We start from the raw sequence: 22,591 nt of genomic DNA, 5'->3' as shown, positions 1-22,591 counted from the left end.
ATAAAGTTTTAGAGAATAGCTGCTGGTGATAGCAGAATTGAAAAGTTAAGGGGTGAAGACAGTTGTGGTTAACCAGAATACAGATACTTGAGATAATTTAAGAAATGAATGTCCTGAATTTTTGTATTAAAATACGTATTACTTTCATAATCAGAGAAACGAAAGGGGTTAAAAAACAGCAGGGTGGAACATTAAATTCCTTGGTGGCTCAGACTTACTAAACATAAGAAGTTAAAGAAAAACCATTTGTGAACCTATTTTAAGTAATGCTTTATACAGCCAATTCAAAAATTACTCATTGAGATGTAATTAAAAATTCAGTTAAGATTTGAAAAGTAGTTAATTTATGGTGGGTAAATAATTGTAACTCTAATTAAAAATATCAACTAGGGGAGATAGGTATCCACCCAAGAGAAATGAAAACCTGGGTCCATACACACTTACAGGCAATGTTCACAGCAACATATTCACAATACCCAAAAAAGTGGAAAAAACCAAAATGTCATCCATCAACTGGTGAATGGGTAAACAAAATATCCATACGATGAAATATTATTCACTAATAAAAAGAGATGAAGTACTGAGACATGCTACAACATGAACCTCAAAAGTATTATGGCTAAATGCCAGCCCACATACTACTGTATGATTCCATTTACAGGCATACCTTGGAGTTACTGGGGATTTGGTTCCAGACCACTGCAATAAAGCAAATATCACAATAAAGTGAGTCACATGAATTTTTGGTTTCCCACTACATATAAAAATTTATATTTACGCTATACTGTAGTCTATTAAGTGTGCCACAGCATTATGCCTAAAAAAACAGCATACATACCTTAATCTAAAAATACTTTATTGCTAAAAAAATGCTACCCATCATCTCAGCCTTCAGCGAGTTGTGATCTTTTTGCAATAGTACCATCAAAGATCACTGATCACCATAACAAATATAATAATGAAAGAGTTTGAAATATTGCGAGAATTACCAAAATGTGACACAGAGACACAAAGTGAGCAAATGTTGTTGGAACAACGGCACCAACAGACTTGCTCAGTGCAGGGTTGCCAAAAATCTTCAATTTGTAAAAAGACGCAGTATCTGTGAAGCACAATAAAGTGAAGTACAATAAAACAAGGTATGCCTGTATATGAAATATGCCAGAAAGGCAAATTTATAAAATATCTACAGCAAGTAGATTAGTGGTTGCCTGGGGCATATCACAGGGTATGACTATGAATGGACTTGAGATTTCTTTTTAGAGTGATAGAAATGTTCTAAAATTAATTATTGTGATGATTGTTCAACTCTATAAATTTTCTAAAATTCACTGAATTGTACACTTAAAACAAATGAATTTTATAGTATAAAATTATATGTCAATAACCTGTTAAAAACTGCAGACACACACTATCCCGTTAAAAACTGTACACACACACACACACACACACACACACACACATACAGGTAAAGTCAAGAACCTGTAAAAAAATTTTATATTTGAGAATGTGGAAGTTTAGGTATTCTTCATGAATGACAATAATTTTTATTTAATTGTTGAATTTTTTATATAAGCCCCAAAGTACTATATTAGAAAAAACCCAAAATATTCAAATAAAATGCTCTCTCAAGCTCATTCACAGAAATATTAGTACGAACAAAGGAAAAGCGTTTCTTTTTTTTTAACTGAAGTATGGTTGATTTACATATTGTGTTCATTTCAGGTGTAGAGCAAAGTGATTCAGTCATAAATATATATATATTTCAGATTATTTTCCATTATAGGTTATTACAAGATGCTGAATATAGTTCCGTGATAATACAGTAAATCCTTGTTGCTTATCTATTTTACGTATAGTAGTTTATATCTGTCAATCCCATACTCCTAATTTATCCCTCCCCACTTCCTATCCCCTTTGGTAACTGTAAGTTTGTTTTCTTTGTCTCTTAAGTCTGTTTCTGTTTTGAATACAGATTCATTTGTAAGGAAAAGAGTTTCCGACTCAGGATCAGCCATCAACCTACCTTGTCACTTAGAGGTGGTCGATTCATAGGACTAATTCCTTTTCGAATTCCAGTTGCTTTCCTAGCTGCAAGGCCAGTGATAACTCCATAAGGACGTCTCTTTCCAGGCATCACTCTTCCTCTATGGCTCAGACTATTCTTACCAAAACCTGTAGGAGAGGAGGAAAAAAAAAAATCAGTCTAAGACTGCAAGTGAGTGGCACACAGTTCACAGGATATTCTATTTCTTAAGTAGGGTGGAGGATATGAGAGTTTTTTTCATTTATTATTATTCATATAATATTTCTTATGTTATTATTATATTACTATTTCTATACACTTCTTTAAAATTACATAAAATATTTCATTTTTAAAGAGACAATAAGCTGCATTGGAAACGGTTCTGCTGCTGTAAAGGACTGCAAAGGACTAGAGGATTCTCACATTTCCCCCCAGCTATCCTCTCTTTGGCATTACTTTCTCAACAAACAGAACAGTCTCAACTTTCCCTGTGCAGCATGGTAGCCACTAACCACATGTGGTTATTGAGTACTTGAAATATGACTAGTCTGAATTGAGATGTAACAAAAGAATGTATAATATTTCATTAATAATTTTATATTAATCATATGTTAGAATGATATTTTAGGTGTACTGGATTAAATAAAATATATTATTATGTGGCTCACACTTTATTTGTTGGATGGCACTGATCCAGAGTGGACTCACTATCTCATCTCCTATTTCCTTACGATGTTGCAATCTGGCTTCTTTGTTTTCAGTCTTATTATATTCAAACTGCTTTTGCTAAAGTCTGCAGTAAACTCCAATGGATATATATTTTAATCTCTGCGGCATATGACATTACTGACTTTGCTTTTCCATTATGTATCTTACCTATTTAAATACTTATTTTCTAATTATGAAAAAGTAAACGTGCTCAGTACAGAAATCTTAAAAACATATAAAGTACAAATAAGAATATAAAAGCCACCACCATTAGCCCACCACTTAGAGACAACAACTACTGACATTTTATATTTTTGTAGTCTTTTACTTGTATACATACATTTCAAATTAACACTTTTAGTTTCAACTGTTTTTAAGCAACTCAAAAGACTATAGCATGAGGTAATTCACAATTTTGTAGTACCATGTGCCCAGAAAATAGACTGAGTCAATCTTCCAGCAACCATATTTCACTACTCCATATACTACTTTGTAGTCTACATTAACACTGTATTGTGAATATTAATCCTATGTCTTTAATATTCATACTAATCATTTTAGTTACTTCTAATGTTACACTATTATAAATAACATTGCAATAACACTACAGATAACATTTTTATACACATCCATGATATTTCCTCAATATATAAATTTCCAAAGATCAAAATGCTGTATCAAAGAGTAAAGCAAATTCTAAAGGATTCTGATTCATATTGTAAAAAATCCCCTCCAGAACGACTATATTTATTTATATTCCCAGGAACATAAGGGTGCCACTTTTTCTGTATCATTGACAACTTTGAATATTATTCTTTTTAATCTTTATCACTTAGTGTTTGAGATAAAAAAACAACAACTTGTATTTGGTAGTTTACTAGTAATAATGAACACTTTCCATGGGTTTTTTGACTATTTGTATTCTTCCATTCACAAACTATCATGTTCATAAATCAGTTTTCTAGGGTCAAGTTCTAGTTTCCTTTGATGCTTTGATAGAAGAATTACTTTAAATTTATAATTAATTTATCAAGAATTGATATTTTACAATATTCAGGAACACGTTACGTCTTTCCAATTATTCAAGTCTTCTTTTGTCACTAAATTGGCTCCGTAAAGTTTCAAGCTTTTCCTCCCATAGGTCCTGCACATTTCTTATTAAGCTTATTACTAAGTATTTTATACATTTGTTGTCAATCAGAAAAAAAGATCCCTTATCTATTAATAATCTTCATATTATCATTCCTGGGATTACAGAAAGCTACTGAGGTTTTAATTAATACCTTTTAATCAGCCATTCCACTGAATTCACTTATTAGTTCTAATAGTCTTTCAAATTATTTTCTTGGGATTTCTGAGTGACAGTCATATTACCCACAAATGATACTATTTTTTCCTTCCAATAATTATACCTCAAATTCTTTTACTTCTTAATGCAATGGCCAGAAATTCCAGAGAACTATGCTAAGTAACAATTGTGATATTGGGCATGCTTATCTTAATTCTAATTTGGGGGGGGAATGTCTTTAGAATAGAATCCTGTATAATACTATACACCTGCAATGTGGTAACAGGTCTACCAACCTGTTTCATAGTCAAACTAAACAAAGTTAAAATAGTTTATTGTAGGATTTCTCAGGACTGTGTGTGATGAATCTCTTAAGCCATAATCATGTATATGTCACTGTCGAATTTATCTAATTCCATAATGCTTTTCTGTGGTGCACCTACTTTGAAACCAGAATTCAACTAGACAGTTAGAAAAACCTGTTATGTTATGATGGTTGAACCATTTACCAATTTATTGCCTTTCAGCTCCCAATTCACTCTTTACTGTCCCGCTTCTGTTACTGGAATATTTCTCTTATCAGCTGGCACAATGTTAAGCTTTGTCAGCAGAGGGCACTGGAGGGACTCTAGAAAAAGAAGGAGCTTTTCTTCCAAGTTCCAGTGGGCACCTCAAGGCTTGTTCCTGTGGCACAGGACACCCAGTGGCACTCACTATCCCTCCCCTGAAAGCTGAGACTATGGTGAGGCAAGAGAGGCGCCTAAGCCATAAAATCTGAGAATGAGTGACACCTTAAATTTTAGGCCCTCGGTATCTATCTAGATCTAGTCCTAGGCATCACTCTAATTCTGGCCCTGCTCATCCTCCAGTGAATTAAAGCTGCATCACCCCTATAGATCACTTCCCAGTGAATTCCACCAGCACGGCAACTCAGTGTGGTAGGGAGTTCTTGTAGATTTGTTCCCTTTTTGGGTGCTCTGCCTCAGTACTAAAGGTGCTGATTTTATTACTTTTATAATCAGCAAAAAAGCAATAAAGATACAATTTTTTAAAATATTAGGATCAAATTATTGCTGCTCTATGTGTGATTACCTTCTAGAACTGCAACCAAACGAAGATTAAGCATGTTGGGGAAACCTGTATATTCAAATTAAATCTACAACTACTTGCTATTTTTATTTGTACTAAATAATGAAGCAGCTACCACTGTGCTAGGCACTGTTCTGAGTACCTTAATTTAAATGAGCACTTGATGAAATTGATGCTAACATCTCAATTTTACAAGTGAGCAAAGTGAGGCAAAGAACAGTGACTACCCAGAGGGCACAGTTAGAAAATGGCAGAGCCATGATCTAAGTGCAAGTTTGTGTGGCTCGAAAAATTGAACATTTTCCAAACTGTTATATATAAAAATTAAAGAATAATAAAAGGCAGAATATAATCTATGGTACATTTCCAAAGAGAAAAACAGTTATGACAGAAAAAGCAGGCTCTGAGCTAGGTATTACAAAACAGGCAAGATGTGAATAGGTAGAGAGGCATAAAGTGACAAGTACAAAGACATGGGCAACCACAGTGATTTGAGAGACAGTCTAGAGAAAAGGATAAGAAGTGAATGGAAAACTACAATGAGGTATCACCTCACACCAGTCAGAATGGCCATCATCAAAAAAATCTACAAACAATAAATGCTGGAGAGGGTGTGGAGAAAAGGGACCCCTCTTGCACTGTTGGTGGGAATGTAAATTGATAGAGCCACTATGGAGAACAGTATGGACGTTCCTTAAAAAACTAAAAATAGAACTACCATATGACCCAGCAATCCCACTACTGGGCATATACTCTGAAAAAACCATAATTCAAAAAGAGTCATGTACCACAATGTTCATTGCAGCTCTATTTACAATAGCCAGGACATGGAAGCAACCTAAGTGTCCATCAACAGATGAATGGATAAAGAAGATATGGCACATGTATACAATGGAATATTACTCAGCCATAAAAAGAAACGAAACTGAGTTATTTGTAGTGAGGTGGATGGACCTAGAGTCTGTCATACAGAGTGAAGTAAGTCAGAAAGAGAAAAACAAATACTGTATGCTAACACATATATATGGACTCTAAAAAAAAATGGTCATGAAGAACCTAGGGGCAGGATGGGAATGACACAGACCTACTAGAGAATGGACTTGAGGTCACGGGGAGGGGGAAGGTTAAGCTGGGACAAAGTGAGAGAGTGGCATGGACATATATACACTACCAAATGTAAAATAGATAGCTAGTGGGAAGCAGCCGCATAGCACAGGGAGATCAGCTCGGTGCTTTGTGACCACGTAAAGGGGTGGGATAGGGAGGGTGGGAGGGAGGGAGATGCAAGAGGGAAGAGATATGGGGATATATGTATATGCATAGCTGATTCACTTTGTTATAAAGCAGAAACTAACACACCATTGTAAACCAATTATACGCCAATAAAGATGAAAAAAAAAAAGACTATACTTGAAAGGGAACTGAGGGGGGGTGGTCACCGAATTCATAATCAGATTATATCAGTCTAGAAGCAGTATCTTATACTGAATGGAAAAAAGAGAGAGAAGGCAGTGAAACCATTTCAGATGCTATGGCAACACTCAAACACAACATGATAAGGGACTGGGAAAGGAACAAAGAAATTTGAACGTATTCCAAAAGAATGAATGAATTAGTAGAACAAAGAGAAAGTTTAAAGAGAGGAGGAATCCATTATTATACCAAAGTTTGAGGCGTAGATGAGAAAGACTCATGAGAAAATCTCATTAGCAAGAATAAAAGGGGAGGGAGAGGGAAGGATTGGGAGTTTGGGATTAGCAGATACAAACTAGTATATACATATAGGATGGATAAACAACAAGGTCCTACTGTGTAGCACAGGGAACTATATTCAACATCCTATAATAAACCATAATGGAAAGAATATGAAAAAGAATTTATACATCTATAACTGAGTCACTTTGCTGTACAGAAGCAATTAACACAACATTGTAAATCAACTATACTTCAATAAAATTAAAAAAAAAAACAAGAATAAAAGGAGACAAGTATGGGATAGAATTCTATTCCTGGGTGCCTTCTATTTCTGACTGTTATAGTCATTGTTCCCATACTCATCACCCGTTCTACCATCTTTCTTTCTTTCTTTCCAGTGGCTTCTTATCCTCTACCTTCTAACAAGCCTAGATCATCCCTTCCTCCTTCCTCCTTTTCTATCTTTGAACAAACTTCATTAGCTCTATCTCAGTTTTAGCAATGGTTGTATTTTTCACCTTGTCATTGTCATGTTTCATGCAATAGTCTTTTCTTGGTTTTCATCCATATAGCCCCTTTAGAAAGTTCTCGTCTTTCTAGAGTACCTTCATTCTCATTACTTCAACTACTACCTCTATGAAGGTCCTTTCACATTTTCAGCTCCACTAGAGCAGCAGTTTAACACTACTAGCCATGTATCAGAAGGACATATGGAGCTTAAAAAAAAAAAACAAAAAAACCCAGGCCCTACTTCTGCAGATTCTGGTTCAGTAGCAATGGAGTGCAGCCAGAGCATCAGTCTAATTTATAAAGCTCCACAGATGCAACCAATGTTGAGAACAACTAAAACTAGACACAGGAATTTTCATCTTTCCTTTGAATCGTTAGCCCAATCCCTTCATGAATTTCTTTCACACACACATCAAGCTGCCTAAATAATTTCTGTAGTCTGATCACTTACACGAAGATTTGAGGGATTTTCTGGGAAATATCATATCACAGAGTGTATGCAATCATATTACTGGCTCCTTTCAAAGCAGCATACAACTATTTCTCTGTCTCTTCTACCTCAAAAAGAAATAGCATTCTCAAACTTTTTGGTCTCAGGACCTCTTTATACTCTTAAAAATTACTGAGGACCCCAAAGAGTTTGTGTTTCTGGTATTTCTGATATATAGGGTTTATGTTTACTGCTATTTACCACAATACAAATGAAAACTAAGACATTTAAAAACTATTTGTTATTTTATTAAAACAACAATCAACTCACAACATGTAGGGCAAATAACATTTTTAATGAAAAATAACTACTGTATTCCTAAACAAACAAAAATATCTAATAGGAAGAGTAGCATTGATTTGCATTTTTGCAAATCTCTTTAGTGTGTGGCTTAATAGGAGATAGCTAGATTCTCATTTCTGCTTCTGCTTCCAATCTGTTTTATTTATCACATGTCGTGTAGACTTTGGAAAGTCCACTGTACATTCATGAGAGAATAAGACTGAAAACACAATGTCTTAGTATTATTATAAAAATAGTTTTGACCATGTGAACCCCTTGAGTCTTGGGGATTCCCCAGGATCTCTGGACAGCACTTTGAGAACTGCTGTTGTATAGTATTCCATCCCTGAAAGACATTTAGGTTGTTTGTACAAGTATGTATTGAATGACTAAATTATATTTCAGGTACAGAATTAGGAAGACTTTATTCACTTATTTGTTCAGCCATCAAAAATAAATTATTGAGGGACTCCTCTGGTGGTCCAGCAGTTAAAACTCTACACTCCCAATGCAGGGGGCCCGGGTTCGACTCCTGGTCAGGGAAACTAGATCTCGCCTGCCACAACTACAAGCCCGCATGCCACAACTAAAGATCGTGGCAAAGAAGATCCCGCGTGCCGCAACTAAGAACCGGAGCAGCCAAATAAATAAATAAATAATTTTTTAAAAAAAATAAATAAATAATTGAGTATTTGCTAAGGGCTCTCTGTGCTACTTATTCCCTTACCTCAAGCTAACATCTTCACTGACATTATAACGTGGAAATCTGAACTTTTCCAAACCAATTAGAGCTTAAGAAAATCCCATACCTCTCTGAACATTCAGTGACAGCAGCAGCTCTTCTATTTTAGGCCCTGACAGATGTAAGTGGAGAACATACAAGCGCAATTTCAATCTCAGAAGATCCTAAGCTGCCGCTGGGTATCATTTAGCTCAAGGCTCAGATTATAACCCCTGTAAAAGGAAAGCTTTCCTGATCCTTCATGAATCAGATCCTATTTCACCTTATCCATTAAATCACCACCAATTTTCTTAGGACAAAATCCCTATCTAAAATCCTGTAGTACAATCAGAATTTCTCTTATGGTATTTCTCAACTCTATATTTTCTACCTTATCTCTGTTACTAGAAATTCCTTGAAGTAAAAGAGTGCATCTTTACATACCCTGACAACCTGGTCAGTTCAGAGCATTTATCAGGTATTTAACAAACGATTAGCATAAATAAATATATTTCTGGCTTCTATGAACTCCAAAATTATTTTAAAACAAATCATATATAAAATATGGTATGTTGAGTAACATTTATAAGAAACCTTTAAATATAAATCACTGGAATTAAATATTAATTTTCTATAGCTAAATACCTATTACAAGATTTACTTACTTGGGTTCAGCTATCCAAGAAATTACTAGGGAAGAATAAATTCTTCTGCAGGGTCTAATCTTAGTTACAGGCATATGTTGAGGATATGCTGGCATATTAGCTGTTAAACATAGGATTAATTATGTTCAACCTATTGGAGATTATTTTCTACGTTTTTTAACATGTAGGATAAAAATCAACTTAGGAATTAGTTTATCAAACATTTTTTCACATATGTAAAAAAGATCTAGAGTTTTAAAAATCTGAACAAATGTTTATTCTAAAATGCTGATGTAACTGCTAAAAAAGGTAATGAGTCACATATAATTAATAGTATTCAGTTACTGCCTTAAGTCCATTTTGGAACAAAATGTTGTAAATAAATAAGCTTCTAGATTACCAAAAATAACTGTATACGTAGAGTTCCAAGATCATTAGACCATATCTAAAGCATTCAGTTCTGTGTTACCTCTGGAGGATTTAACAAATCCTAAAGGTCCTGGATGATAAGATAAATAATATAGAAGTCATTTTCTATGCAGAATAGTAGTCTCCACATATTTATAAAAGGTTTTCATATAGAAACCTGTTTCCTATAACTCTATAGAATTAACAGGAAGGCATGATTTAATTCAAATTAAGAGAATTTTCTAGTGAACAGTGCTGTCTCCAGTAATGGAATAAGTTATGTTGTGAGGTGGTATGCTCTTTCACTGAATATATTTAAGCTGGAGTTACATAGTCATCCATCAGACAAACCTCTAACTGTGAAGGAGATTAAGACTTCATGATATGTAAGATCCTTTATAAATCTACAGTCCTAAACATAATAAAGACTTTATATACTGAGGTTACTTTAAAATGACTTAATGTCTTTAAGAAATAGTGTTATCGGGCTTCCCTGGTGGCACAGTGGTTGAGAGTCCGCCTGCCAATGCAGGGGACACGGGTTCGAGCCCTGGTCTGGGAATATCCCACATGCCACGGAGCAACTAGGCCCGTGAGCCACAACTACTGAGCCTGCGCGTCTGGAGCCTGTGCTCTGCAACAAGAGAGGCCACGATAGTAAGAGGCCCGCGCACCGCGATGAAGAGTGGCCCCCGCTTGCCGCAACTAGAGAAAGCCCTAGCACAGAAACGAAGACCCAACACAGCTAAAAATAATAAATAAATTAAAAAAAAAAAAAAAAAAGAAATAGTGTTATCACCTATTTAAGGAAACCTGAATTTTTACCAGATTGTAAGATTAAACAAAACCCTGAGAGAAGGAAAACTACAAATCACAAAGGGTACTGATATACTTCCTCCACGCTTTAGGTATGTATCAAAGGTAGTATACTATGAACCCACAAATAACGGCTCTTTATTAAAGCTTACTTGCAAAACTTACCAGAATTCTGTTGAATTCCCCATCTTACTCTCATCCTGAATTGCCGGGCACCACTTTGCTGGAGTCTTCTATTTAGTCTTGGGAAATTCTGTTTCTTTCCTTCCTTTCGATTCAATTTGATGATATCATCTGTGATAGACGAAATGTGATGATTACCTTCATTTTAACTTAATGACTCAATTACTCAGTCTCATTTTCTAGTTGATAAATTTCCTACGTCCCTAACTTCTTTTCTACTTTGAAAGCACTTTGATAAGAGGATAATAATGATATGAACATAAAAGCTCAAATCAGCCAATATATTTGGAGCAATGAACAATGGTTTTGTAGGAAAAGTTCAAGTCAATAGCCCAAAGCAGAGCTACCAACTAATGAAGATTTCTGTTATTCACAGTATTTCTTTCCCTAATAAATATAAATAAGCAAAAACCTGTTTACAAAAATTACTCATACTTACTTTCCATAATCACAGAAGTCTCCAGTTTTTAAAGATGACCACCTTTCAATAAAACCATTGGCAGTCAAAAAATAAATCATTCAAAGACTAAATTTCTAAATTCACCTCAATTCAGCAAATATTTATTGAGTATATACTATATGCAATGAATATATGTGGTAGGCTGTGCTGTAACAGAAACAAACAAAAGTAAAATATGATCCCTATTCTCAGTAAGTTTAAAATTAATGATGGAAACAGACATGTAAATAGTAAACAAAAAATTAAACATGTACCATAATAAAGGTATAGTACAAAAAGAAAATACTGTTGGTTCTTTGCTCATTTAGCAAAGCAATTCAGTGTTACCTTATTTTTCTTTCTACACTGTTCTCTCTCTCTCTCTTTTTTTTGGCCGTGCTGCGTGGCACGCAGGATTGTAGGATCTTAGTTCCCCGATGACCAGGGATTGAACCCGTGCCCTCTGCAGTGGAAGCGTGGAGTCCTAACCACTGGACCACCAGGGAATTCCCTCTACACTGTTCTCTCTAAGTCTCATCATTTCCCCAAACACTTCCAGACCGTCCCAAGTTAATTCACAAACATCACATTGCTCTAATACCACAACAGAACAATGTGAAGATCAGAAAACTAAATGTACTCCAGATCCCTATTTACATCTGTTTAAAGGAGATTACTAGAAGACAAAAAATACTCAATTAAGAATATCCAAACACTTTCTCCAAAGTTCCAACTCCAATATTAAGTTTGCTGATTGAAAATACAGTAAATAAACCAAATAAATTGAACGTCAACAACTTCTTAATAAAATTAACAAAAACTAACTAACCTCAGCTGCTTTTTTTCCAAACTACTCTAAATACAAATAATCTAACAACTATATCAATATAACTAGTCTTTTCTGAAGTCAAAGAAGGAAATATAGATTACAGAAATCCTTTCTTATATATTACTACTCTACCTCGCTAACCTCTAATCTTTTTTAAAATTTATTTATTTATTTATTTATTTATGTCTGCAGTGAGTCTTCGTGGCTGCTTGCGGGCTTTCTCTAGTTGCTGCAAGTGGGGGCTACTCTTCGTTGCAGTGCACCAATCTCTAATCTCTAAGACTCTAAACTACATTTAAATATTCATAGAAAATAATTCAAATCCCTTCAAAGTAGTTTGTTACCTTGAGATCCATCCCTCAGCTACAAAAAAGTTCATCAAAGTTAGACACTCAAAAAGAGTTTTTTACAAAATACAAAGATTTCACAAATATCAGAGCCATGAACATGTTAAATTCTCAGTAAACAGAAAGGGAATAGTTAGACACCACTTTTGAAACACTACTTTCCTCTAACAGGGTGCTACTTATTCTTCACCAGAAGTCTGAGATCTCAGAGCCATTAGAGTACCCCCCAAAAATGAACTTGGTCTGGGGAACCACAAAATAAAAAAAGGCAGAGTATAATTTTGACTAACCAGGCTGATTTAAAAACAGAGCGTTATAGAGTATAAACATAACTAAAAATTAAACGTAGCAAAGCATATCAAACATAAAATTATGTTTTCTATTTAAACATTTTATTATCTAAATCCTCAGTTAAATGGAGCTACCATGACAGAGAGGATTCTTGGAATCTAAAAGAAGATAATGGCTTTCTCCTAATCGAGGAGTAGACAGGGTATCAGAAATTTAAAAAAAAATCCATTATGAACTACTTTTATAAAAAACTAGGGGTATACATGTGATAACAATAACAGTAATAGTAGTAACTGAGTACTAATAGGATTGTTCTGAAAACATGTATTCATTCAATTCTCACAATAATTCTATGAAATAACTATTATAATACCCATTTTCAAACTAAGATACTGAGGGACTTCCCTGGTGGTCCAGCGGTTAAGACTGCATTCCCAATGCAGGGAACCCAGGCTCCATCCTTGGTCAGGGAACTAGATCCTTCACGCCGCAACTAAGAGCCCGCATGCCGCAACTAAAAGATTCCCGCATGCTGCAACTAAAGATCTGGCACACAGCAACGAAGACCCCACGTGCCGCAACTAAGACCTGGCACAGCCAAAGAAAGAAAGATTTTTTTTTTAAAAATTAAGAAATTGAGCCACAATGAGGCCAGCTATTGGTAACCTTGGTAAATAATTCCATATGAATATTCACATAAACTTGATAGAACCACAATTAAAAACAAAACAAAAAATTAGATTCTAAAACCTATGCACACTGGATAAAATGGGATATTCACAAAGCATAATAATTGCCTAAAATACCTATCTCTTCATCACATCTCTGTAAAATTCTCACTAAAACAAAACAAGGCATCTAAAAAAAAAAAGGGCACCTGACAGAATGCTGTATGTTCTTAAGGGAGAAGAGAGACCAATCTCTCTTTTAGCTATCCACTGCACTTCATTTCTATCTTCAAAGAGAATTATCCCTCAGTTTTCTTCATCTGAACATCCTAATCACTGAACAAAATACATACAAAAAACTTAGAAACTTAAGAAATGTAATGCTTACGACACTACATGGTTAACACTTCCTACATCTAGAGCTTGGTGCTCTAGAACCAGACTGAAATCCTGACTCCATCACTTACTTGCTGTATGACTGTGGGCAAGTTATTTAATTTCTCTATGCCTCAGGTTTTGTAAAATGGGAATAACAACAACGGCTTATACAGTATGTGCGTGTATATATGTAAATATGGTGCTTACTGTGTACCAGGTACTGTTCTGAGCAGTTTACATATGCCTATTGACTTATTTAATACTTACAGCAACCGTGTGAGGTAGTGTCTCACCTTTTTACAGATGAGGTACTGAGAAGCAATTTGCCCAAGATCAAATGGCTCATAAGTGGCAGAAGCAGGATTTGAACTGAGACAGTCTGGGATTCGGGATTCCATGCATGCTCTTTATCATTAGGAGTAAGTACCTCATAGGATTATTATCGGGATAATTTAACACATATAAAATGCTTAGTCCAGTGCTTGGCGAGTAGTAAGCACTCAATAAATATTCGTTATTATATTTTTTCTTGGCTTTAATTCAAAAGACTTCTCATTTCTTTAGAGGTCACTACTGACTAGCAGTAAGGCAAGACTTGAGGCCAAACCTATGATTTCTGATGATTTGCTTAATTCACATCTTGGGTTCTAACTTAAGACAAACACAGAAACCAAGAGTTCTTGACTTTTGACTACGAACTTTGCAGAAAAACCACAACAAAAAAGAAAAATATCGTCCTCGGAAAAGTTACACCTCTGTATCCCCTAGTCGGGTACTTTTCAAATATCCGAAAAATTGTAGGCCTCAGGCAGAGCTAACCACATTTAATACCAAAACCTGAATCCCGACAAAAACGTTATTACTTTTAAACCAACCAAGCCAAACACAGAGACTAGTGCCTCAGTGGTGTTAGGTCTGAATTTTTAATTGAATCGCCAATCTCCCTGCTTTTTACCTAATCGTCACCAAACCACCCCACTCTCTTAGATCCTATGCTTTACTTGGCTTCCCATCAACCCACGTAAACCCTCCTTCGGTTTTCGCTTCGTTTTTTTCTAATCGCTAGCTTGAAGGACTGGATGAGGAGAATGTGCTTTTCTAGGCACCGCCTAATACACCACCATCCCACGAAGTCCTTCCTATCTTTTCTTTCTGTCAAGCGCCCCGGCCCCGCGGTGGCCCGGCCGTCTGGGGCCCATCAGAAATGGCCAACTCTCGGGGCGTCTTGACGCTTCTGTGCGGCGCCAGGCGCAGGCCCGGGCGCATAAAACGCCCAACCAGCCCTTCTCGGGAACCACGGATTTAACCGAACCCGTTGGGCTCTCGAAGAGCTTCCTCAGAAAGGACGGCTCCGTCCGACCCTTGCCCTCGCCCCCCGATAACGCCCACCGCGCACAAGCCTGAGGTGAAACCCGCGGAGTTTTCTTCACAAAGAGCCGGGGTCACCCGCGAGTGGCGGCTCCCCTTTGAGGGGGGGGCGGAAACAGGTTCGGCACTCCTCTGCCTTCCCAACCTCCCGGCCCGAAGCGCCCCCCGTCCCCTCAGACACAGCCCCGCCGAAGGGACGCCCGAGGCCCCCGGGCTCGATCCTGACGCCAGAAAGCGCTCCCCCGTCCCCACCGGCCCCCGCTTGGTTCCGCCCACCCGTAAGAAAACTCCATCGACAACTGCGGCCAACCACCCCTTCCCCCACAAACCGCGGTACTTGGTTCCACCCACACCTCCTCCCACTCCAACTCGGTGCGACTCGGCTCCTCACCCAAAGACATATCAATTTTGTCCAGGTTTTCATTGCTGCGGGCTTTCGGCGGCGGCGGCGGCGGGGTCGCGGTGGCTCCCATTAACCGGGTACCAAACCGGTTCATAGCTGGAGACGTCGCGCTGAAACACTCAGCGAAGAAGGCCAAGGGCTGAGGCCTGCCACCTCCCACTCACGCACGCAGACTAGCCGCACAGACGGAGCGCGCACGCGTGCTGGCTGCGCCCTCTCCCACCCGCGGCGGAGGGCTGGGGGAGGAACCAAGAGACGAGCGGCCGGCGAGAGTGGCCCCGGGCCCCGGACTCGCCCCTAGCGCCTCTTACCGGACCGGAGGAAACATTGCACCCGCTGCTCTGGCCGCTCTCGAGGGCCGCTGGTTTAGCAGTTAGCCTTTCCGCCCAAATTATGCTGGACCCTGAACACCTCAGAATCACATCCCTTAAATGAGATCATGTTCCTCCGTGCCCTTCGAGTCCCTCCTGCTACAGAAAGGCCCCCTAAGCTTTGGTACACACGAACCTTTCACACCCCCACTGCAGAGCAGCCCCAGAGGCTGCGAGCGTGGACTGCAGAACTGCGCCCCAGCTCCCCTCTCCACGGCCAGCACGCGGAGCGACACGTCCGGACGCAAAGCAGAGGCTGCACTGATACTACTTGCGTCAGCATACTAATAAAAGTAAATGCTAACGTTTCGCGTATCTGTACCACTTCTCAGCCGGCGCTCTCAAAACATTTTGCACGGTACTTTATTAAGACATCACCTTCCCTCGGGAGAGCGGTAAGTACCTCTGCTTATTTGGCTGCATTTTTCTCTAATTCACTTGCGTTGGGAATTGATAGGGGGATTCATTTTCTTTCTAATCATCCCTATGGGAAAACTTATTAATATTTGATGAATTCCTGCATAGTAACTTTTTTTTCTGTTAACAAAACCTGATATTCTCTCTTTCTTACCTCCTTCTGCTCCAGATAACTGCGCTTGTGTGGAAGCATTTAGGTTATATCATCCTCATAGCAGCTTAAACTAAGACATTTGCATCTAAGAAAAAAATTAGGGGCAGGTATTCTGTTCATTTAGAAATCTCTGCCCCCCTCTGCACTTCCTAAAAGTTCTCTTTGCATAGAAACGAACAAGCGAACTAAAGTATCTCAAACCCACGATAGCTTATCTATACTTTATTTTTTTCCCCAAGACAAAAATACAACCATGTGAGACGAGTGAATCAGCTGAAGAGGCACCTATAAAGGGATGCAAGAAACTTAAATGGTGGAGGAAGGTTTGGACTCAAAAAGACCCATGAACAATATTCAGCATGTCAAGGAGAGTATCGTGTATGCTCTTAACACAATGTGCTTGATTTTATTACTATTCCACTCTGCAGCTGCCACCCCTTTCCCAACTGCTAAGAACTAGGGAACTCGATTGTAGAGAAGTACAAGAGAGACCTAGGTTTTATTGAGTGGTTTCACTCACTTCAGTCATTCACCTTGTGAACTTGGGAGAGTGTCTGGGCCTCATAATCATCTTCAAAACAAGAAGTAGTTATACTAAATATATGTTATACTTAATTATTTCTAAGATTCCTTACAGTTCTAAAATCTTCTAAGCACAAGACACTTTTCTACATACTATCCTTCTCTCACTAGAAATAACTTCTGCAATCTCTACTTATTTGTAGGAGCAAACTACAGGGAGGATCATTGGATTCAGTTCTTAATTTTATGGAAGAAAATTAATGCATTTAGAGTTCGGATACATTTTGTACTTCAGGCAGTATAGGACAGATAATAAAAATCCCAAATGTGCAAAATCCTTCCCACATCAATTTATAAAGATTCCCTTTTATCCTGGTCTTCTCCCCAAAACTGAAGCCCCATACCAAATCTCCTTAGCTCTAGAGGGAACATGCTCCAAGGTTTCATGAAGCAATCCTAGCTGTTGTATTTCAGACTTTCAGATTTCTCCAAGGGCTGAGAGTCTCAGAGTCTCAGAGCACCCTGATTCCAAAGGGAAAAACAAGAAAACAAGAGGCATTGGAGTTAAGGATAGGTCAGCCACACACAAAACAATACAAAGCAAAAGAGCAACCTGAGACACACAGCAACAGTGAAGAGGGAGAAAAGCCAAGAAATCAGAACTGGGGCTTGTCCAAGAAGTTGACCAGTCAGCTACAGGGCTGGAGTTAAAAGGTCAACCCTGCAATTTTCTGGGGCACGAGAGGCAGCTATTCATTTAATCCTATATTCATTGAGCACCAGGCATTGTAATAGGCCCTGGGGATAAAATGGTGAGCAAGATGGATGCCGTCCCTATCTTCACATAGCTGGCAAAGCAAAAAACGTTTTCTGAGCATGTACTGTGAATAAGGCACTGTGCTGGACACTGAGTGGACAGCCTTTGTCTTCAATTCAGCAGCTTCATCTAAGTCAAAATAAACATAGAATTCAAGCAGCTGCCCTTTCTGGAGGCTTGATTTCATACAATGTAGATCAGACAACATCTAGGATTGCCAGATAAAATACAGGACCAGTTAAATATGAATTTCAGATAAACAATGAACAATTGTTTAGTATAAGTTTTGTCCCAGGTTTCAGAAAAACAGGAATTTTTTTTTTTTGCCACAGAATATCGCATGTAATATTTAGGATGTATTTATACTAAACAATTATTCGTTGTTTATCTGAAAGTAAAATTTAACTGGGAGTCTAATATTTTTATTTGCTAAATCTGGCAACCTTAACAACATCATACTTTTCTATTAACATGTTCCAGCTCTCTTTTCACAGTGTGCATAGAGATCTATATTCTCTTCAAAGGTAAGCACAACTCATATATTTAACCCTTAACTTTCTTAGTTTGATATATCTTTTAGGTCCCCCCTTTTTTCAGCTTTATTGAGATATAATTGACAGACAATAAAAGACACATACTTAAAGTGTACAGTTTATACAGGTGTGAAATATATACCTGTGAAAATACCGCCATAATCAGAATAATAAATATTATCATCCCCAAAAGTTTTCCTGTGCTGTGTAATTCCTCCCCGCAACCTCAACCTAAGTAAGCAACCGCTGATGTTTTCTGTCACTATAGATTAATTTGCATTTTTTAGAATTTTATATAAATGGAATCATATAGTATATACTCTTTTTTGTATCTGGATTGTTTCACTCAGCATAATTGTTTCAAATCTGTATGCCTTTTATTATTTTTCTTGCCTTATTACACTGACTGGGGACTCCAGTACCATGTTAAACAGGAATGGTGAAAGTGGACATCTTTGACTAGTTCCCAGCCCCAGGGGGAAAGCATTCAGTCTTTCACCATTAAGTATAATGTTAGATTTTTTTGTTGATGCCCTTTATCAGGTTGAGGAAGTTCCCTTCTACTGGTTTGCTGAGAGTTTTAGTTATGAGTGAATGTTGAATTTTATCTAATGCTTTTTCTGCATCTGAGATGACCAAATGGTTTTTCTTTTTAAATTTATTAATATGGTAAATTATATTGGCTGGTTTTCAAATGTTGAACCACCCTTGCATTTCTAGGATAAACCTACTTGGTCATGGTATATTATCCTTTTTATATATTATTGGATTTGGTTTGCTAATATTTTGTCAAGGATATTGTTTCTATTTTCATGAGTGATATTGATGTGTGATTTCCTTTTCTTGTAATGTCTGTGCCTGATTTTGGTATCAGCTCTTTTGCTTTTCAGAAGAGTATTTTTAGAATTCGTATGTTGATGTAATTTGTATTACACTGGAATAATAAGGGAGCTAGGTATAATTTGTATTATATGTGGTTATAGTATGTATTAGGTATGACTATTATTATTATACCTAACTCCCTTAAGCTACTTGTATGTACAGTACAGTTTTTCTTCTCTTTTCTGCTCAATTCTTCTCATTACCCCCTTTGCCACTGTTTTCTGCTGTGGTAGCTTTTCTTGACACCTTGCTACAGCTTCCTCTTTCTCTTTTATGTTGCCCTTTTCTTTTGTTTTAAGTGTTTATAGCTGTTCTAGTCTTCTGCCTTTTAATCTCAGGATTCATTCATTCATGTATTCAAACAGAGTTTGAGTCCCTACTCTGGGCAAGACACTGTGCTACACAGTACAGTGTTACAGCCAAGGACATGACATGCAGGATAGCAGGCATAGCTGGAGGCATTACTAATCTCCAGCTTCCTGGCCCTCAGTTTTCTCTGACTAGCAGGTAACCTGCTTGGATAGACAGGGGAACTTGAAGGGGAATTCTTCCTGGGCTCAGAGGTTGGACCTCTAGCCCACTCCTTATTAGGCCTTGTCTTCTCTGGGCAGGGCAGGGGTCCTGTCAACCAAAGGTTCTAGGTCAATTCACTGAATGACTAATTGTGGGATTTTCTAAAGCTACACAAATTTACATAAATCACACAATTTCCCCCTAGTTATGTAAAGATTGTTTCTTTTAAAAAATATATCTTCGGACTTCGCTGGTGGCGTAGTGGTTAAGAATCCACCTGCCAATGCAGGGGACACGGGTTCGAGCCCTGGTCCGGGAAGATCCCATATGCTGCAGAGCAACTAAGCCTGTGTGCTACAACTACTGAGCCTGCGCTCTAGAACCCGTGAGCCACAACTACTGAGCCCACGTGCCACAACTACTGCAGCCCGCGCACCTACAGCCTGTGCTCCGCAACAAGAGAAACCACCACAAAGAGAAGCCCGTGCACCACAGTGAAAAGTAGACCCTGCTCGCCGCAACTAGAGAAAACCTGCGTGCAGCAATGAAGACCCATCGCAACCAAAAATAAATAAATAAAATAAATTACAAAAAATATATCTTCAATTTCCTCAACTTGCAATAGATAGATTGGTAGTCTAGGAAGGCTCTGAAGAGCCAGGATTCTAGGCTCCTCATGCTGTTGGACAATCTGAAAGTAAGTTGCATACATCATGACTCTATAGAATATACCTCTAAGTATATTCTTTTATATAACAAAGGTAAAATGATCAAATTCAGGAATTTAACATTGATGCAGTTCTATTCTCTGATGTATAGTCCATATTCAAATTTTGCCAACTATCCTAATAAATAATTATCCTTTGTAACAATTTTTTTTTCCAATCTAGGATCCAGTCCAGTTTCATATGTTGCATTTCTTTGTCCTGCCTCTTTTGTCTCCTTTCATCATAAAAAGTTTGTCAGCCTTTCTTAGTCTTTTATGATATTTACCTTTTTGAAGATTGAAGGCATTGGTGCATAGCTTATCCTTCAATTTGGTTTTGTCTTATTGTCAGCCTATGATTAGATTTGAGTTATTCACTTTTGTCAAGGATACTACCTAAGTGATGTTGGCTCATTCTCAGTACTTAACATCAGAAGGCACATGATGTCATTTTGTCTTATTGGTGATCTTTAGTCACTTGGTTAAGGTGATGTCTGCCAGATTTCTTCATTGTAAAGATACTTTTCCCCCCATATATAATGTATAAGTAATCTTTGGGGAGATGGTTCGAGACTGTGTAAATATTCTGTTTCGGAACAAATTTCACTGACGGCTTTAGCGTCCATTGATGATTCTTGCCTGAATCAATTATTATGATGGTGGCTACAAAACAGTGATTTTCTAACACTATCATTCCTCTACATTCATAAGCTGACATTCTACTGTGAAAAGAGCTTTACCTCCCCGCCCCCTTTCTTCCTTCCTTTTTCTATTTATTTATTTATTTGCATACTTATTTATATATACATATACGTTTCCGTAGAAATTCACAGACTCATTTCATGTTCAAAAATTCTCTTCTGAAAAGCAAAGGGGTGCAGAGTGTAAGGGTCATGCTTACCTTTGAAAAGAATGTAGATATGTAGACATATCATGAATTAACTCATTTTGATGCTCAAATTGCTTTTGACTTGGCAAGTGGGCGACATCCCTTAGCGTTAAAATTTTTAATATTTTAAAAAATGCTGCTAAGAATAATTTTAGTGAATATAATAAAAAGAAAATATTCATGACTATAATTGATATTTGTTGAATATATTCAAGAAGACTATTTCTTAAAACCAAACTTTTGGCAAATAAGTGTCATGAGCTTTAAAAATCTGTTATTTGAATAAATGATTATTGAGTGAAATTTGCTTTCTGCCAGTGGTACTCTAGGACCAACTACCATTTGTATAAAAATTGCATCCTGGTAAATCTTGAAAACAAACAGATTAATCAAGATCAATAAAGTTCTTTAGATTTTTTGACTTTTAAAATATTAATTCAGCAAGCAGTTGCTAAGTAAGGCCATTACGTTTATGTGACACTATTGAACCCTGATGCTAGATAGTCTTGCATTTTTGACCTTTTGCATTTGGATCCCAGATGCACAAAATTGGGTTAATCACAATCCTTGGTTCATGATATACTCTCATCATTTTCCAAGCATGACCCATTTTCATTTGTTAGTTATTTTAAATAACTGATTATAATTAGTTATGGTTTCATAACTAATTTTTTATAACTTTTAATATTTATTTATTTATATATTTTGGTTGCTCCGGGTCTTAGTTGCGGCATGCATGCGGGATCTAGTTCCCCGACCAGGGATCGAACCCAGGCCCCTTGCATTGGTAGCGTGGAGTCTTACCCACTGGACCACCAGGGAAGTCCCCTAGTTATTTTTAAAATTGTGCACCTACAAACCCATCACTCAAAACAAAAGCTAGAACAGACAATAACCCTATGACCTGGCAATTCTGCTTCTAGGTATGTACCCAAGAGAAACCCTTGCTTATGTACAAGAGGTGACACATAAAAGAATATTCATAGCAGTGCTGTTTACAATAGCAAAAACCTGGAAACAACCCAAATGCTCATCAGTGGAAAGCAACATGAATAAACTGGTGTATTCACACAATGAACTATTATATAGCAGTCAAAATCAATGAATTATAGTGATACACAATATAAATAAATTTTGGGTCTTCCCTGGTGGCGCAGTGGTTAAAAATCCACCTGCCAATGCAGGGACATGGGTTTGATCCCTG

At 37.4% G+C, this 22,591-nt stretch overlaps 2 protein-coding genes across 7 annotated transcripts in view; one reads left to right on the top strand and one right to left on the bottom strand.

Moving 5' to 3' along the window:
• FYTTD1 (forty-two-three domain containing 1) overlaps positions 1 to 15,852 on the bottom strand; it is a 33,629-nt gene extending 17,777 nt beyond the window's left edge. The window contains exons 1-3 of the mRNA XM_036849868.1: positions 15,572 to 15,852; positions 10,843 to 10,971; positions 2,027 to 2,175 (exon numbers count right to left, since the gene is read on the bottom strand). Coding sequence (XP_036705763.1) covers positions 2,027 to 2,175; positions 10,843 to 10,971; positions 15,572 to 15,677 — 384 coding nt within the window. The 5' untranslated portion in view covers positions 15,678 to 15,852. The remainder of the gene's footprint in view (positions 1 to 2,026; positions 2,176 to 10,842; positions 10,972 to 15,571) is intronic.
• A 296-nt stretch (positions 15,853 to 16,148) lies between these two features.
• The window catches only part of RUBCN (rubicon autophagy regulator), a 66,194-nt gene continuing 59,751 nt past the window's right edge, over positions 16,149 to 22,591 (top strand). For 4 of the 6 annotated variants that reach the window (XM_036849864.1, XM_036849860.1, XM_036849861.1 and 1 more), the window contains exon 1: positions 16,149 to 16,349. In XM_036849864.1, coding sequence (XP_036705759.1) covers positions 16,252 to 16,349 — 98 coding nt within the window. In that variant the 5' untranslated portion in view covers positions 16,149 to 16,251. Of the gene's footprint in view, positions 16,350 to 16,764; positions 18,389 to 22,591 lie in introns of all 6 variants that reach the window. The other 2 variants (XM_036849859.1, XM_036849863.1) reach the window with 2 other exon arrangements.

Source organism: Balaenoptera musculus, chromosome 4 (assembly GCF_009873245.2).
Source record: "Balaenoptera musculus isolate JJ_BM4_2016_0621 chromosome 4, mBalMus1.pri.v3, whole genome shotgun sequence".
NCBI lineage: Eukaryota > Metazoa > Chordata > Mammalia > Artiodactyla > Balaenopteridae > Balaenoptera > Balaenoptera musculus.
The sequence above is the reverse complement of the archived record's forward strand: the minus strand, read 5'-3'. Positions and strand labels throughout refer to the sequence as shown.